This window comes from Antennarius striatus, chromosome 1, assembly GCF_040054535.1.
Source record: "Antennarius striatus isolate MH-2024 chromosome 1, ASM4005453v1, whole genome shotgun sequence".
NCBI classification, from domain to species: Eukaryota; Metazoa; Chordata; class Actinopteri; order Lophiiformes; family Antennariidae; genus Antennarius; species Antennarius striatus.
Genome location: NC_090776.1, coordinates 5,234,511 through 5,252,882, shown reverse-complemented (window position 1 = coordinate 5,252,882; position 18,372 = coordinate 5,234,511). Strand labels below are relative to the sequence as shown.

The 18,372-nt window shown below is 43.1% G+C and overlaps 1 protein-coding gene across 3 annotated transcripts in view; it reads right to left on the bottom strand.

Moving 5' to 3' along the window:
* Window positions 1–18,372, bottom strand: part of adamts17 (ADAM metallopeptidase with thrombospondin type 1 motif, 17) — a 170,436-nt gene that overhangs the window by 139,918 nt on the left and 12,146 nt on the right. For all 3 annotated transcript variants that reach the window (XM_068340531.1, XM_068340448.1, XM_068340615.1), the window contains exons 4-5: window positions 12,463–12,632; window positions 4,109–4,192 (exon numbers count right to left, since the gene is read on the bottom strand). In XM_068340531.1, the coding sequence (XP_068196632.1) occupies window positions 4,109–4,192; window positions 12,463–12,632 (254 nt within the window). The remainder of the gene's footprint in view (window positions 1–4,108; window positions 4,193–12,462; window positions 12,633–18,372) is intronic.

The window sequence follows — 18,372 nt, the reverse complement described above, 5'->3', positions numbered from 1 at the left end:
TACCTACTCTTTTTATATATCTTAATTCATAGCCATCAAGACAAAAATCAATACCTTTATCATCATTGAACCAGGTTTCAGTTATTGCAATGATGCTAAATGGACGAGTGAAATGTTGCAAGTAGTCTTTGATAGGCTCAAAATTTGTGTACATGCTTCGACTATTAAAATGGATTATTGACAGGTTTTCTGCTGAATCTACAATGTTTTCATAATGTTCTTGGGTGAAATAATTTTTTAACAATGGCAGATAGGAAATGATTATCAGGGTCTATTTCAGTATCTGTGGTGGTGTGCTCTTGATACTCACACATGTCCAGTTCTATTTGTTGATGCTGTAGGATCTTCTGTAACATGTCCATGTCTGGGCTTGCGCTAGCCATTCGCCACTTCGCCATAGGTGAAGTAAACTCCAGATTGGCTACAAGGTTTTTAGACTGTGTAGCCACAGTGGCGTTGTTATTTTTACGGAAAAAAGGCTAAAACTTAATACTTTTTCGCTCTCTAGCGCCGCTATTTCCGTTAGCGCCGCTCGCTAGCGCCGCTATTTCCCCGGAGCTGCTATTTCCGCATGCCGACGGAATATAGCTGAAGCATGCCGACGGAAATAGCCTACGGAAATAGCCGAAGTGACCAGAACACTCCCGATCAATAAATATGCACTTGGGTCATGACCTCCTCTCGTCCAATGAAAAACAAAAAGATTCTTTTTTTATAAGCTATACCTGCGAATTGGTGTACGACAAGACGAGGACGATCGATTGAAAGAAAATGAGAATAGTGTTTTATAGTAGATTTTGCGTTAAAATTCTAATTGAACAACAAATGGTGAATGTTGAGAGGGGGTAGGAGTTGTGACAGACCGATCGGAAGGTAAATGAAAGATATTATCAATACTTTTTTGTAGTCTTAGACTTTTGATCTCTATGACCGGCAGGAATAACCAGCGATGCATGTAAATGTATAATCACCTCGCTTGCTATTTTATATGCCTTTTCAAATTGAAATGAAAAATCATGTTATCTAATTAAAAAAAAAATTAAACTATGGCATACCAATGGTGTTGTCTAAGTCAAAGTTAAAATGTATTCTAGTCCAAGTAAAACTTACAAGTAAACATTGAGTAATATTTTGTATGACTGTATCTTCACATAGCGAATGCAAGTTTTCAATTGTTGAATATTACATTTATACCTGCATAAAATAGGATAGAAATACAGATAGTTAAGCTTGAACTGTTGACCTTAGTGTATTTTTGTAGGTAAACTGAACAGAAGATTTTGCCCTCAGAATGCACCAGAATGCAGAAAACAAACCCATTTTCTAAAAAACTTCCCAGGGGGCCCCGATCCCCCATGCGGGGGCTATCCCCCCACACACCCCTATGACAAGTGTGGTTTTACACCCCCCAACAACTGAAAACTTGCATTCACTATGTGAAGATACAGTCATACAAAACATTACTCAATGTTTACTTGTAAGTTTTACTTGGACTACAAGACATTTTAACTTTGACTTAGAAACTTTGATTTTAATAAATTTGATTCTTGGTATTAGCCAATGTTTACTTGTAAGTTTTATTTGTTATTACAGCAAGCCGCTGTCTTGGACACAGAGTGTGGCTTTTTATGGCTTACTCAATTCTTTTACACTGAGCCACAGTGGTTTAGTCATACTACCTCCTAGTGCAAGCCCAGCATGTCCATATTGGTGCTTGGTGTAGTCTGTGTTCTTGGTGTGTTTGGCATTGTGATGATGAGGAGTCACAAGCTGCATCAATGTTGATACTGCTCAAGATCTTCTATGCTCTTTACCACCAAGACTTTTGCTGCCTCCGGTGACCCATTTAGTTTAATGAAGATCTTATAGTTGTTACCCAGGTGTGTTGAATCGTGCCTTGTTTTTTCAGTTGTTGTGCGGTCCTTGCGATGTCAGCATTTCTCTTTGTCAAGTGCTCATTTATGAATACATTTGTGCCTTTTAGTTTGTGCCTCTGTTTCAGTAGTGTAATTTTCTTTTTCCGATTAGTAGACCTTATGATGAGCACTGGTGGTCTCTTGTTCTTCACTGGTAGTGGGTGACACGCTTCGATGTGCTCCCGGTCCAACTCTATCCCCTTCCTCTGGAGATAGGAAGCCACCTGTTGCTGCACCGATTGTGTCTCCTGCTCGCTGGGCTCCCCGCTCCCCGCGGCATCCGCATGTGCATATGAGCGCGGCCTGATGTTGATGACCACATCATTGATGAGGGAGTATTGTTCCAGCTCATCTACTCGCCACTTCAGATCCACAAAACGCTTACCCTGTTCTGCGTTCTGGAGGAGTAGTTGTGTCACCTCCTCCAGCAGCCCCAGAAGCTGCTTCTGCTGCGTTCTGCCCACAATCACATTGAGTATTGAGATAGAGTTTTATCTCCTTGAACTCCTCTGGTGTCTGGCTTTTCCTTGGTGGGGGCATTCCGGTAGTTTGTGAACTAAAGCATCCAGTGCAGGAGATACTCCAGTCTGTATGTCAGGGCATTCGCGTTCCCTAGCTCAGGTGCGCTAGCTTGTAGCACTGACCGAGACAAACAACAAAAAGCCCACAGCAAAACACCCGGCAAAAACAGTCAGTCACAATCAGGACTGTATGTATAAACAAACAAAAATTATATCAAGAGTCCATTTACCACAAAAAACGTATTCAACGAGCAGCCACCTAAACACTACAACACTTCCTCTTCCTCATAACATTGTTCCTCTTTTAATAATTTTCCTGATGATCCAGTTCCATAAACACTGTTATTGTAGCAAAACAAATTTCAAATGTAGAGGGGCATGTTAAAGCCAATAATGTAATAACAGCAAAATGACAGGCAATAGTGAAATAAATTTGCCCTCTTGAAATGTAGTAGGCCAATAATTAAATATATATCAATAATGTACAAAAATAATGTAATAATGTAAAAAGCAAGCAATAACGTAAAAACTTTTTTATGTAATAAGTCAAATGTTACTACGTTATTGGTTGAGAACTTTTATTACATTAATGGCTAGTTACTGTTCTAATTGTCCTATTACATTTCAAAAAGGGCAAATTTATTATGTTGTGAGCTCTTACTAAATTATTGACTTCAACAGGGGTAGTTTACTAATACTGTACGTGTTTCAGCAATAAAAATCATTGCATGATTAAATCTTTGCATGCATGAAAATCATTGTTTTCCTGTGAATGCAACAGTGACTGAGAGGGAAAACATAATACAGAGAAAAGGAATGGAAAACAGAAAACAGGATATATACCTGGAGTATTTGTTGATAATAATGGTACTGCCGCTGTAGTATTGTTGACTGGTTTTATAGGACGGTGCCAACACTTTACTATGAAACCAGTCAACAATACTAACCCCTAGGTTAAGAGATGCAGCTGAAGACTTTGTGACTAACGTGAAATTAGTTGATAGTCAGCTGAATGATGAAGATGAAAATAAAGAGACAGTGAGTGGGCCACAAAGTAATGGATGGTATAAGTGGGGTCAGTGTGCAAGTTATCTTCATGGTAAGGCTGATTGTTGTTTTCATACTAATGCTAAGTCGGATCATTTGTTTCTGATGAGCACTGTTTTGACCTGGAAGAAGTTGTGAAGGCTGAGAGAGTTAGAGGGACTATTTGACCTTGATGTAAGGCAGAGTGCTAAATGTTGCTTGTAAGATTTATCTATATGCACTGTATTATGTATAACATTGGTGATAAGTCCAATGTACTAGTGCGAAAGGAATCAAATTAGAGGATAGGCAGAAGCAATGCAGACCTAGGGATGCAAAGTGTATGTCAGTGTCTCAAAAATGACTTACAATCACAACTAAAAACAGGTTATAAATAACAATTTGATTTATTTTATACCAGCTGTCATGAATGGACAGTGATTAATTTCTTTTTATTTATTTTGCATCCATGAATAAAAACATCCCAATTGCTGCATTGAGTCTACATTGAACAGAAGCCAATTTGTTGGGTTTGTACACCTCCAGTGTTATGTTGTGTGATGTGTTTATATCTGACTCAAGAGGACAGTGAATTTCTCTCCAACAGTTAAGTTAGAGGGGTGGAGGTTGAACAGTCAGACTTACTGGCCGGCTGTGAAGCAACACCATCTTAGTGACACGAATGTTGATCCTGACTCCCAGACTCTGATGATGGAACATGTTGTACACCTGCAAGATGTAGAGAAACATTATTGCTGATACTAGCATCAGGGAAGAAAGTAAAGTAAGAACAGATGGATAGCAATATATGAATTGTATGTGCTGATACTCTATGTATTATAGTTCATTCATTCATCTGCAATATCCGCTTCTTCCACTGTCGCGGGATTGCTGGAGCCTATCCCAGCCAATTTAGAGGTGTGAGGCAGGGTAAACTACAGGCATGACTCCAGGCCAATGCACCACAGACATATTATAGTCATTATCATCATCATCATCTTCATCTGCATTATCCGCAGTCGGGTCACGGCACAGCAGCTTTAACAGTTTGTGCTTGCAGACTTCAACGCCACCGTCTCCTCTGCTTCACGGGACTTGCAGACCAAAACCGTCATTGGCCCAGAAGCTCCAGATCCCATCACCAACAACAATAGTGGCCGCCTCTTGAATCTATACAGTGCTTTGGGCCCACCTGTTGTTGACACGTGGTTCCCCAGGAAGAACATACACAAATGGACATGGTACACAAATACCTTCGATCATATCATCAAGGTCAAGGTCATCAAGGTCAAGGTGGATGACCGCCCTCCAGAGCCTCAGTCCTGCCCGGAGTTTCTTCCTCAATGAGGGAGTTTTCCCCCGCCACCGTCGCTTATGCTTGCCCTGGAGGGCATTGTTGGCTTTCTATCTGTAAAGCGCTTTGAAATGTCTTCAGATATGATTTAGCGCTATATAAATAAAAGTTGATTGATTGATTGATTGATATCATCATCTCCAGTCGTTGGAAAAACAGTGTTACCAACTGTTGTGTGTATCGTGGAGCCAGCTGGGCAACATGGATCACCGATTACTGGTTGCCCAGCTGAGACTGAAGCTTAAGGCTACTCCATCATCACGGCACCACCTCAGCTGAGATCTTGGATGGCTGGATCTCCAGGATCCAACCATCACCTCATCGTTTACCCACTCTGCCTCCAACTGATATATACTGTAGCCAAAGAAGGACTTACCAACTGGAATTTTTTCGTATCCACAATTACCCAGGCAGCTGCTGACTCCCTCCGATGCCCTCACCATACACCGAGGCAGCCCTGGATATCACCAACCACTCTAGAAATCATAGAGCTCCGATATAAGAAGACAGGGAAAGATTCTGGCAAGGAGAAGCAGAATGCTTCAAGTCTGCAGCAGGAAATCATAACTTCACCTAAGTGTATCGAACCATTAGGCGAGTGAAATCAGGCTCTCAACAGAAGATGGTCCAGGTAAAGGATGCACAGGGCAACGTACTGAACTCAGAGGATGAATGCATCAGCCATTTGAAGGAGCATTTCAGTGACTTTTTGCATCATCCCACACCCCAAACTGAACCCCATTCTCACCATCTCATCTAAGCATACCAGTGCAAATGACAACTGCAGCACCGACTCTGTCACCAAACAAGAGGTCATGAAAGCTCTGTCCAAACTGAGAAACGACAGAGCCACCAGTATATGTAACATCACAGTGGAAATGGTGAAACTGGGCGGTGACATTACCATTGACATTGACTCATCAAAGTGATTAATCACGTATGGAAAACTGAGCACCCCCCAGAAGACTGGACATGGGGTATAATCCTCCCCTTCTGGAAACACAAGGGTGATAAAATGATCTGCAGCAGGCACAGGTGAATTACACTACTGTCCATCCTAGGCAAGATCTTCACCCACATACTTCTCACCTGGGCCCTTCTGGCCATTACAGGCAAAAAACGCCCCACGTGGACTTCATGCCTAACCGCTGTTGGGAATTTCCATTTAACAATGGAAATGACCACAAAATGCATCTGCTTACACAAACACAGATAGCACAACACTTAGTTCTTGTCTATCACATAATTTTCTGAACACAAAAGTACAGCACAAGCACAACCCATAGATAACTTTAACTGATACATGTGAGGACTGAGTCAGGTAGCTGGTGAGCTCATTCTTCAAGGGCAGTCTAACCCAAACACTATAAAGATCACGGCCAATGAACATTCGGGGCTCTTCTACAGAGGTTTTTTGCTGCTTCTTTTGAAGAGCCCAGCGCTGTATCCTCACCAACTTGTAAACTGCTGAACTTCTTTAGTAAACCCTTTTTAGAATGCAATTTGTCTCATAATTGAAGATACACCTCTCAACCGAGTTAAAGAACCGAAGAGTTTTGTTCAGAGCAAAACCCTAACAAACTGGTGCCGTGACCCGTGACTTGAGAGAGGTGACATGCTCCGTGCGAACCAAGCGGTATCTGACTGCGCAAACAAAAGGTAAGCAGAAACCTTTTCTAAAATTCTGCCAGATAGCCTGCCTGGTTTATCACATGAGTCTGTGCAAATTTTGTTACACATAGGCACTAGTTCAACATATATATAGTTGTATGTAAATTGGGAGAGTCTGGAGGGAATTTTATTCCTGAAGGATCCGGGGGGATTATAAACTAAGAAAAGTGAGAAAGAAGCACAAAGAGTTAAAAGTGAAATAAAAGTGAAATAAAGGTGAAATAAAAGTGAAATAAGAGTGTAAAAGAGAAATAGTGCTACCCCACTGTTGGTACAGGAACAGCATTTTAGGTTTAAAGTCCTGTACACAACACAATAAAGATCTGTCTACAGCAAATGGCTCAAAAATTGGAATTTGCGATCCCAGTGTGACAAAGATTCGGTCCCTCACGTAATAAGTTTAATCGACCACAGAATTATTCAGAATCTTAAAAAACGGCAAAAAACGGTTAGAAGCCCCCAGACTCCACAAAAATAAAATTAGACCACGTAAGTTAAAAGCTCCAAATTAAGGTTTAAAGTCAAAACTTACATATGAATCTGTGTTTTTAGCACTTAGGGCACCATCTAGATGGTTAAAGTCTTAAGTTCTGGGACAAAAAAGTGAGACGAGGAATTAGGTAGGGTCTGAGTGTAAAAAGGGTCTGAGTGTAAAAATGTCAAATAAAACTAGTGTAGATAGGGTCAAACTGGTAGACCCGCTGGCTGCTCAGATTGGGAATAGCTGAGGAGACAGTGATTCAAAAATAGCGGCCATCGAGTAAAAACAGGTACCCGAGGTGAAATGTTATGCAAGCTTGCAAAAAATTTAAATTAAACAAACTCTAACTAAACAAGCAAATGAAATTATTCAAAGATTGAATAAATGATCTCAAAAAAATTTTCTGATCCCAGACCAATGAGCTCACAAATAATGAGCATAATAAAAATAAAAGAACAACAATATGAAACTTTTTTTTTTAAATAAGTGTTAAAACGCCGTTTGATGAAACAGTGAACAGAAAAAAATTGGGAAAAAAATGGAAGTCGATTTAAAATTCACTCGGGTTGTGGTCCAAGATTGTATTTCTTTCAAATTGTGTAGAAAACACCAGAACACGTCTCCGTGTGTTGTGAATGACATTGTTTTGGCGAGGGAAGGGTTCAAGTTGTTCTATCATGGTGTAGATAGGAAGAGAAATGGAGTAGGAGTTATCTTGAAGGAGGAGTCTGTTAGGAATGTCTTGGGGGTAAAAAGAGTGTCAGATAGAGTGATGAGTCTGAAACTGGAAATAGAAGGTGTGATGTTCAATGTTGTTAGTGGGTATGCTCCACAGGTAGGATGTGAGCTGGAGGAGAAGGAGAAATTCTGGCTGGACTTTGATGAAGTGATGCAGAGCATGCCTAGAAGTGAGAGAGTTGTCATTGGAGCAGACTTCAATGGACATGTTGGTGCAGGATACAGAGGTGATGAGGAGGTGATGGGCAGGTTTGGTATCCAGGAGAGGAACGCAGAAGGAGAGATGGTAGTTGACTTTGCAAAAAGGATGGAAATGGCTGTAGTAAATACTTTCTTCCAGAGGAGGCAGGAACAAAGAGTGACCTATAAGAGTGGCAGTAGCAGCACACAGGTAGACTACATCTTGTGTAGACGGTGTAACCTGAAGGAGATCAGTGACTGCAAAGTAGTGGTAGGTGAGAGTGTAGCCAAACAGCATAGGATGGTGGTGTGTAGGATGACTCTGGTGGTGAGGAAGATCAAGAGGGCAAAGGCAGAGCAGAAGACGAAATGGTGGAAGCTGAAAAGGGAAGAGTGTTGCATGACTTTTAGGAAGGAGTTAAGACAGGCTCTGAGTGGTCAGGAGGTGCTTCCAGATGACTGGACAACTACAGCTAATGTGATCAGGGAGACAGGTAAGAGAGTACTTGGTGTGTCATCTGGAAGGAAAGTAGATAAGGAGACTTGGTGGTGGAATGAGGAGGTACAGGAGTGTATACAGAGAAAGAGGTTAGCCAAGAGGAAGTGGGACACTGAGAGGACTGAGGAGAGTAGACAGGAGTACCGGGAGATGCAGCGTAAGGTGAAGGTAGAGGTAGCAAAGGCCAAACAAGAAGCTTATGATGACTTGTATGCCAGGTTGGACAGTAAGGAGGGAGAGACTGATCTATACCGGTTGGCAAGACAGAGAGATAGAGATGTGAAGGACGTGCAGCAGGTTAGGGTGATTAAGGATAGGGATGGAAGTCTATTGACAGGTGCCAGTAGTGTGATGGGAAGATGGCAAGAGTACTTTGAAGAGTTGATGAACGTGGAAAATGAGAGAGAACAAAGACTAGAAGAGGTGACTGTTGTGGACCAGGATGTAGCAAAGATTAGTCAGGATGAAGTGAGGAGGGCATTGAAGAGGATGAAGAGTGGAAAGGCAGTCTGCCATGATGATATACCTGTAGAGGTATGGAAGTGTCTAGGAGAGGTGGCAGTAGAGTTTCTGACTAGGTTGTTCAACAGGATCTTAGATAGTGAGAAGATGCCTGAGGAATGGAGGAGAAGTGTGCTGGTGCCCATTTTTAAGAACAAGGGAGATGTGCAGAGTTGTGGCAACTACAGAGGAATAAAGCTGATGAGCCATACAATGAAGTTATGGGAGAGAGTGGTGGAAGCTAGACTAAGGGCAGAAGTGAACATTTGTGAGCAGCAGTATGGTTTCATGCCAAAAAAGAGTACTACAGATGCAGTATTTGCTTTGAGAATGTTGATAGAGAAGTACAGAGAAGGCCAGAGGGAGCTTCATTGTGTTTTTGTAGATCTGGAGAAAGCTTATGACAGGGTGCCCAGAGAGGAACTGTGGTATTGTATGACAGAGTCTGGAGTGGCAGAGAAGTATGTTAGAGCAGTGCAGGACATGTATGAGGACTGTCAGACAGTGGTGAGGTGTGCTGTAGGTGTGACAGAGGAGTTCAAGGTGGAGGTGGGCCTACATCAGGGCTCAGCTCTGAGCCCCTTCTTGTTCGCTATGGTGATGGACAGGCTGACAGACGAGGTTAGACAGGAATCTCCATGGACTATGATGTTTGCAGATGACATTGTGATCTGTAGTAAGAGCAGGGAACAGTTGGAGGAGAAGCTAGAGAGGTGGAGGTTTGTCCTGGAAAGGAGAGGAATGAAGGTTAGCCGCAGTAAGACAGAGTACATGTGTGTGAATGAGAGGGACCCAAGTGGAAGAGTGAGGTTACAGGGAGAAGAGATCAAGAAGGTGGAGGATTTTAAGTACTTAGGCTCAACAGTCCAGAGCAATGGAGAGTGTGGAAAAGAGGTGAAGAAGTGTGTACAGGCAGGATGAAACGGGTGGAGGAAAGTGTCAGGTGTGATGTGTGATAGAAGAGTTTAAGCTAAAATGAAAGGAAAGGTGTACAAAACTGTGGTGAGACCAGCGATGTTGTTTGGTCTAGAGACTGTGTCACTGAAGAAAAGACAGGAGACAGAGCTAGAGGTAGCAGAGATGAAGATGCTGAGGTTCTCTCTGGGAGTGACCAGGAAGGATAGGATCAGGAATGAGTACATCAGAGGGACAGCACATGTTAGAGGTTTTGGAGATAAAGTCAGAGAGGCCAGACTGAGATGGTTTGGACATGTCCAGAGGAGAGATAGTGAATATATTGGTAGAAGGATGCTGAGTTTTGAACTGCCAGGCAGGAGGCCTAGAGGAAGACCAAAGAGGAGGTTTATGGATGTAATGAGGGAAGACATGAAGGTAGTTGGTGTGAGAGAAGAGGATTCAAAGGACAGGGCTAGATGGAGGCAATTGATTCGCTGTGGCGACCCCTGAAGGGAAAAGCCGAAAGGAAAAGAAGAAGACCATGGATTCCTCAATCACGTGTGGTTCCTGGAATGCATTAACCGCAAAGACCGAGGGCACACTGTATATTTTTTTATTTGTTCTTCCTTCTGGTGAACAATCCCAAGGTGGCGACTTTTCAGGCGTGTCTCGAAGTACTTTGTTGCGTGCAGCAGTTGTTGCGTACAATGGACTTTCAGGACAAAGTTTGTGGACTACAATACTGCTGAGGAAAAGGAGAATTATGTCTACGGATTATTTTATGTGAATGTTCAAAAATACACAGCGCCAACAGCCGGTAACACAAGAGGTGTAAGTTCATTATTATTATTTGAAATACATCCTGATAAAAGAAATGGACTTTCATTCAAAACGAGAACCCCTTGATCGTATTAACAACGTGACGGATCAAAGTTGTTATAACTATTCAAGAACAAAAGAGAAAAAACAAAAGAACAAGAATGACAGACTATTTAGGTGTACATTAATGATGATTTTACAAGAAACAGACAGCAGCTGAAGTTCTAGCCCAATCAACTCCAACAAATTGGATTTGCTTGTTAAAATACAATCTTTCTCATTTAGTGATGAAACTTCACAACAATCTTAAGTATCAAACAAAAGTAAAGCAAAAATAATACACAAATATAAGTAAACATATTTTCAGTAAAAACAATTAGTCATTTAATGCTTTACACAAAACATATTTTATACACAAAAAATGTACTTACAATACTGTGAAAAAGTATTCGCCCCTTTCCTGATTTCTGTTTTTTGCATTTTCATCACTCACAAAAGTTTCAGATCATCAAATCAATGTTAATATCACACAGAGACAACCCAAGGAAATACAAAACGCAGTTCCTAAATGATGATTTTATTTACCAAGGGGAAAAAAAACCACAAACTTATATGACCCTATGTAAAAAAGTAATTGCCCCCTTTCGTTAATTTACAATGTAACAGTGACTAACCACAGTTTTGCAACAGGTGAGTTCAGTTTCACAGGCCACACCCAAACCTGATTGCCACTACCTTTCCTGAATTAAGAAATCACTTAAATAGAATCTGTTAGACAAAGTGAAGTAGGCTACAAAATCTCAAGAACAAACGCATTATGCCACGATCCAAGGAAATTCAAGAAAAAATTAGGGAAAAAAGTGGTTTAAATCTGTCAGTCTGGAAAAGGATACAGTGCCATTTCCAAGCCTGTGGGGCTCCAGGGAACTGCTGTCAGAGCCATTATCCACAAATGGAGAAAACTGGGAACAGTGGCAAACCTTCCCAGGAGTGGTCGACCAACAAAGATTACTTTAAGAGTGCGACAACAACTCATCCAGGAGGTCACAAAAGAACCTAGAAAAACATCCAAAGAAGCCCATTACATCTGGTGTAAAAATGGCAAAGCATTTGATAAAAAGAACATGATGACAACAGTAAACATGGTGGCAGTGTGATGGTCTGAGGCTGCTTTGCTGCCTCAGGGCCAGGACAACTTGCTGTGATTGATGGAAAAATGAATTCTGCTGTTTACCAGAAGATCCTGAAAGATAATGTCCGGCCATCAGTTTGTGCCTTCAAACTCAAGGGCTCTTGGATCATGCAGCAGGACAATGATCCGAAACACACCAGCAAGTCCACCTCCGAATAACTTCAAAAAAAAAAAATTAAGGTTTTGGAGTGACCAAGTCAAAATCCGGATTTAAATCCAGTTGAGATACTGTGGTGTGACCTCAAACTGGCAGTTCATGCTCCCTCCAATATGTCAGAGTTGAAAAAAATCTGCAAGAGGAGTGGGCCAAAATTTCTCCACAGCAGTGTGACTCATCACCAATTATCAGAAACACTTGATTTCAGTAATTGTCTCCAAAGGTGGCACAACACACTAAGGTTCAGGGGGTAATGAGTTTTTCACAAAAGACCAGATAGGTGGGATTTTTTGTGCCTAAATAAATTGAATCATCATTTAGAAACAGCATTTTGTATTTCCTTGGGTTGTCTCTGTGTGATATTAACATTGGTTTGACGATCTGAAGCGTTTGCGAGTGATGGATATACAAAAAACACAGAAATCAGGAAGGGGCAAATACTTTTTCACAGCACTGTATATTGATTGGGGTGTCACAAACTGAGATCATATAAGAATCTTGTATTCTTACCATGTTCATTATTGTCAGAAGGAATCGATGTGTCACTTCTGCACCATGGAACTGCACCATATCAGAGTCTGCAACCACCACTGTCTCCACAGTGTATGTTTCATGTAGGTGAGTGTTTCTCCTTCCACGACCCTCCTCAGCTACTTTTGTTATCCTTTTCTTCTTTTTCCCTACCACAAGAAGGCATATAATAAAGACCATGGTTATAACAGTAACTTCGGTGGTTGGTTTGTCCAACCGTAAGGTAATGGAAATGTAATGTTTCGCGTTCTAATGCACTGTAAAACAAAGAAACAAAATTGTTGTTTCATGACATAGAACATTAATTAGGTTATCATACAATTTTCAAATTAAAATAACACTTAAAAGTGCTTTAAACAGTCTACAGGAGTGTAGGAAAATGTAATACAGATATGGGATGGTATTATATCAGTATGGGGAGGGTTCATAAATGTTTACGTTACATTTATGTATGTAACAAAATAAAGAGACGATCTGTGCGACCACCTCTGCTCTTTGGACCTGGCACCTGGAGGCGCTTGTCATCATCATGGGGTACTTCAACTACGTCACCCTGGACTCATCTCTCCCTACAATGACCCAGTGTGTGAACTGCCCCATATGGAAGAACAGAACTATCAATCTGTTCTACACTAATGCCAAGGAGGCATACACCGCCACCCCCTCCCCCCACTAGGTAAATTAGACCATAACCTTGTGTACCTTCAGTCCACCTACATCCCGCTGGTGAAACGGCTGCCAGCAACAACCTGGCAGGTCAGGAGGTGGTCCCCAGAAGCGGAGGAGACACTGAGGGGACTACTTTCAGACCACCAACTGGGATGTTATTGTGGGCTCACATGGGGAGGACGTCGATGGGGCGGCAGAGTGTTTAGACAATATGAACTTCTGGAGTTCATATAGGAGGAGGTGAAGACTGTCCTAAACAGGAAGAAGCGGGCCTTCAGGAGTGAGATTGAGGAGATGAGGAAGGCCCAACAGGCAGTGAGACTCTGCCTGAATGAGGCTAAAGAGAACTACAGGAGGAAGCTGGAGAACCAGCTGGGGCGCAACCAGGTGCGGGAGGTCTGGAGTGGTATGAGGGCCATCACTGGCTACGGAGAGGGCCGCAGTACAGCGGAGGGGAATGAGGAGCGAGCTGATGAACTCAACAGCTTTTTTAATCGATTCAGGTCCCCCACCCCTGTCCCCAGAGTTCCTCCAGCCAAGCTGACCAGAATACACATGCCCCCCCTGCCCCCCCCCCCACCTCCGTCCACCTCACCTATCTTCCCCAGGGCCAAACCCACACCTTTCCACCACCTCAACTGCTAGACCCCCCGGCCAAATGGACCAACACACTACCACCCCCCCACACACACACACACGGCCATCACTGTGGTACAGGTGACGTCTGCGCTGAGGAGGCTTCACCCAAGGAAGGCGGCTGGACAAGACCAGGTCCCCCCAAGCCTGCGCTGCCAAACTGGGTAAACCCCTACACCAGGTTTCAACCTCAGTCTCCGGCTGGGAGGGTGCCATCCCTATGGAAGACATCCTGCATTTTGTCTGTGCCCAAGCGGAGATGCCCCACAGAGCTCAATGACTACCGACCAGTCGCTCTCACCTCGCGCGTGATGAAGACCTTTGAGCAACTGGTCCTGGAGCCCATGCGTCCCCAGGTGCCGGGTGCGATGGACCCTCACCAGTTCGCCTACTGGCCCCAGACTGGGGCTGACGACGCCATCATATACCTCCTCCACCGGTCTCCCTCCTACTTGGACATCGGGGGCTGTGTAGTAAGAATTATCTTCTTCGACTTCTCGAGCACCTTCAATACAATCCAGCCCTCGCTCCTGCAGGAGAAACTATCGTCCATGGCTGTGGACCCCTACTTTGTGAGCTGGATCACAGACTATCTAACGGACAGACCCCAGTACCTGCGTATGGGGGACTGTTTGATATCAGTGGTGACCAGCAGCACAGGGGCTCCACAGGGAACTGTGCTCTCCTCTTCTCTTCACCCTCTACACGACGGACTTCCAGTACAACTCGGATACATGGCACATGCAGAAGTTCTCAGATTCTCAGACGACACAGCGATCGCATGTATCAGGGAGGGTGATGAGAGGGAGTACAGGAGGGTGGTGATGGACTTTGTGGGGTGGTGTCAGCAGAATGAGCTTCACCTCACCAAAACCAAGGAGATGGTGCTGGATTTCCGGCAGGCACCCCCCTCCCCACAGCCAGTGGTCATCAGGGGTAAGGAGGTGGAGGTAGTGGGGACTTATAAGTACCTGGGGCTGCAGCTGGACAGCAGACTGGACTGGTCTCACAACCTGGACTGTGTGTACAAGAAAGGTCAGAGTAGGATGTACGTCCTGGGGAGGCTGGCCTCCTTCAACATCAGCTCTGAAATGCTTAGACTGTTCTACTAGTCCATTGTGTCCAGTGTGTCATCCTATGCCATTATGTGCTGAGGTGGTGGTGCCAGGAAACCGGACACCGAGCGCCTAGACAGGCTCATCCGGAGGGCAGGTTCTGTGATCGGCCAGGACCTGGTCTCTGTGGAGACTGTTCTAGAGAGGAGGACTATGTCCAAGTTTAGATCTATCCTGGGTAACACCACCCACTCCCTGCACACCACCTTCACCCAACAGAGGAGCTCTTTCAGTAGCAGACTGCTGTCGCCGAGCCCCTCCACAGAGAGACTCAGGACTTCCTCTGTGTCCCGTGCCATCAGGGGATACAACCATTCTCTCAGAAAGAGGGGTGGTGAGGCTGAAGCCGCAGGGTCATCAAGGTCGGCCGTGACGGGATAGACTAGGGGGGCCTGGGAGGCACTTTGTGGGGGTCCTTGGTGTCAGTCTACAGTTCGGTTCATCCACCCATTCTTATTCTTGTTTTTATATCTTATTCCTATGCTCCTTCTATGTCTTATTGGGCTTCTTTCATGTTCTTATGCTTCCTTTTTATGTTTTGTGTACTGTAGTTGTAATTAATTATGTAATTCTGTTATTTATGTAATTATGTAATTTAGGTAACGTCTTTTTGTTTGTGTCAGTCACTGTTATGTGTATTTATTTGTATCTTTTTTTTCAGTAGATGTTACTCTGAATTTCCTTCGAGATCATTAAAGTGTCTGTCCGTCCGTCCGTCCGTCCCAGATCCAGCAGGAGGCTGGAGACATTGAGTCAGAGTGGATTCAGTTGTTGAAGTGGCTGTTCGCAGTTGACCTCGACTGAGGCTATTGTTGACCAGTGGAAAGAATACTCTAAGGATCTTCTCAATCCTGCTACCATGTCTTCTGCAGAGGAAAATTAGGCTGACGTCTCAGAGGTGGACTCGTCCAACACCTAAACTGAAGTCACTGAAGCAGTTGCCAAACAAGAGAAAAAGGTGGATTAGGTTCACCCTGAATACCTGAAGTCTGTGGATATGCAGGGACTGTCTTGGTTGACATGTTTTTGTAACATCGCATATTGGTCGGGGACAGTGCCTCTGGATTGGCAGACCGGAGTGGTGGTCCGTCTTTTGAAAAAGGGGGACCGGAGAGTGTGTTCTAATTATAGGGCTACAGTGTTCTCGTTTGCATGTGCCCTTGCGTCTTTGACGCACAACTTTTGACAGGGACGCACAATCGTCAAACAGCATGCGTCCCACGGACGCAAGCTTTAAATGCTTACAAATAAAAAAAAGCAATACTATTTCCGCGATATAATATTGGGAAAAAAATGCACTTCCATTCAACAAAAAATATTCACAATTTATCCATTTCTCCACTTAAATTCCGAACCTGGAAATCGCCGTTATGTCTCGCACTGCATTGAGAGTATCGGCAACAAGACGTCTGCTCATTTTACACGCAGCAGTGATAGAGCAACAAATTAATCTTATATTATCACCATGCCTCCGAAAAAAATGACACGACAATCAGTGCTTTTTCGGATAAAAATCAATCAAAAATTTATGAAGACAAAGAGACAGATATTTCTGTGGACAGTAAGAATGAAGAGGCAGAAGAAGACAAGCAAAAACCAGAAAAATCATTTTTACACCAATGGATCCAATTGTTTCCATGAGTGAGGGACATTGATAGCTATGGAGAAAACTACATGTGTTGCAAGGTACAGTATGCACACAACACAATTCAGTCAATGGTATGCACAAATCTGCAAAAAAAATCTAAATTTCATGAGGTCCACCTTTACTTGCCATGCTGAACTGAACTCACACATGTTGGCCATGGATATCCCCTCACTGCAAGCAGACCGAAAGAGATGCATTGCAAAACCCAATGCCAAGAAGGATAAAGCAATCTTAATTCTTTTAAAAGTTGTGAAATGGATGGCTGCTGAAGATACACCTTTCAGAAAGCTTAAAACTGTCATTGAACTTATGCATGACATTGGTGTACCTGATGTGGATCTCCTTAAGTCACAGAAAGCCAACTTTTGGATAGTTTGGCAGAATTTGCAGAGAAAGAGTTAATAGAAAAAAATTAGGCATACCCGGTATTAAGCATCCTTGCACACTAATCAACTGTAAAAGGTTAGTTCGATATGCTCAAATAATTTATTCTGATACAATATTTCTGAAACTGCTTTTTTTCAAAGAATAACTACAAGGCTTTAACATTTCGATAAAAAGTATGTAATTTATTATTTTTTTCTTTTTACTTAATAAACATGACATTATTAATAATAAAATTAACAGTTTGTTTAGTTTTTATATTGTACTATTGGCTAAACTCAATACTTACATACAGCTTTTACCGTATATTCTGGTGTTCCTTTTGGGATGCATAAATGTCATGCTGGGATGCACAAATTTATGTTGCAGCGCATCCCAGGGATGCACTACTTTCTTGAGGTAAACTGAACTCTGAGGGGTACCACACTCCACAGCCTATAATCGAACTGCAGATTCAGGAGGAAGAATGCGATTTTGGTCGGGAAACATTGGATCAGCTCTAAGCTCTCCTTTGAGTGCTCGAGAGTTTGTGGGAGTTTGCCCAACCAGTCCATATGTACTTTGTGGATCTGGAAAATGCATTTGGCCATATCCCTCATGGTATCTTATGGGGAGTGCTTTGGGAGTATGCAGTTCAGGGCCCTTTTCCGAGGGCTGTCCAGTCCCTGTATGACCAAAATGCTTCGTTTGCATTGTTGTCAGTAACTCAGACCTGTTCCAGGTGTGTGTTGAACTTCCACAAGGCTCCCCTCTATCACCGGTTCTGTTCATAATCTTTATCGACAGAATTTTAAAGTGCATGCAGGATCCAGAGAGAATCCAGTTTGGGGACTGAAGGATTTCATCTCTATTTTTTGCAGATGATGTTTTACTGTTTGCCCCAACAAATCTGGACTTTCAGCGTGCACTTGGGCAGTTTGCAGTTGAGTGTGATGCAAGTTGGCAGAAGATCAGCTTCTTCAATTCAGAGGCCATGGTTCTAAACCCAAAAAGCCCTCTCCACCTTCTCCAGGTCAGTGGAGAGTCTTTGCCCCGAGTGGAGAAGTTTAGTATCTTGGGGTCTTGTTCACGGGTGAGGGAAGAACAGAACATTGACAGATTGACAGATGGATGGGTGCAGCTGTTGCAGTGTTGCAGCCATTGCATAGGTGGGTCATGGTGAAGACAGAGCTGATTCATAAGACGAATCTCTCGATTTACCTGTCAATCAACGTAACTATTCTCACCTATGGTCATGAGCTGTGGGTCATGACCGAAAGGACAAGATCCTGGATACAAGCAGGTACAATGAGTGTCTTCCAATCGGGTCCTTTCGAAACTCCATAAAAAAATTACTCAGTAGATTAATCCAGGTGAGATGTCCCAGGCTAGTGACACCCATTTGTAAACGAAGGCTCGGTGAAACTCGCATTTCAATGACCCCTTGTGACACCCCTG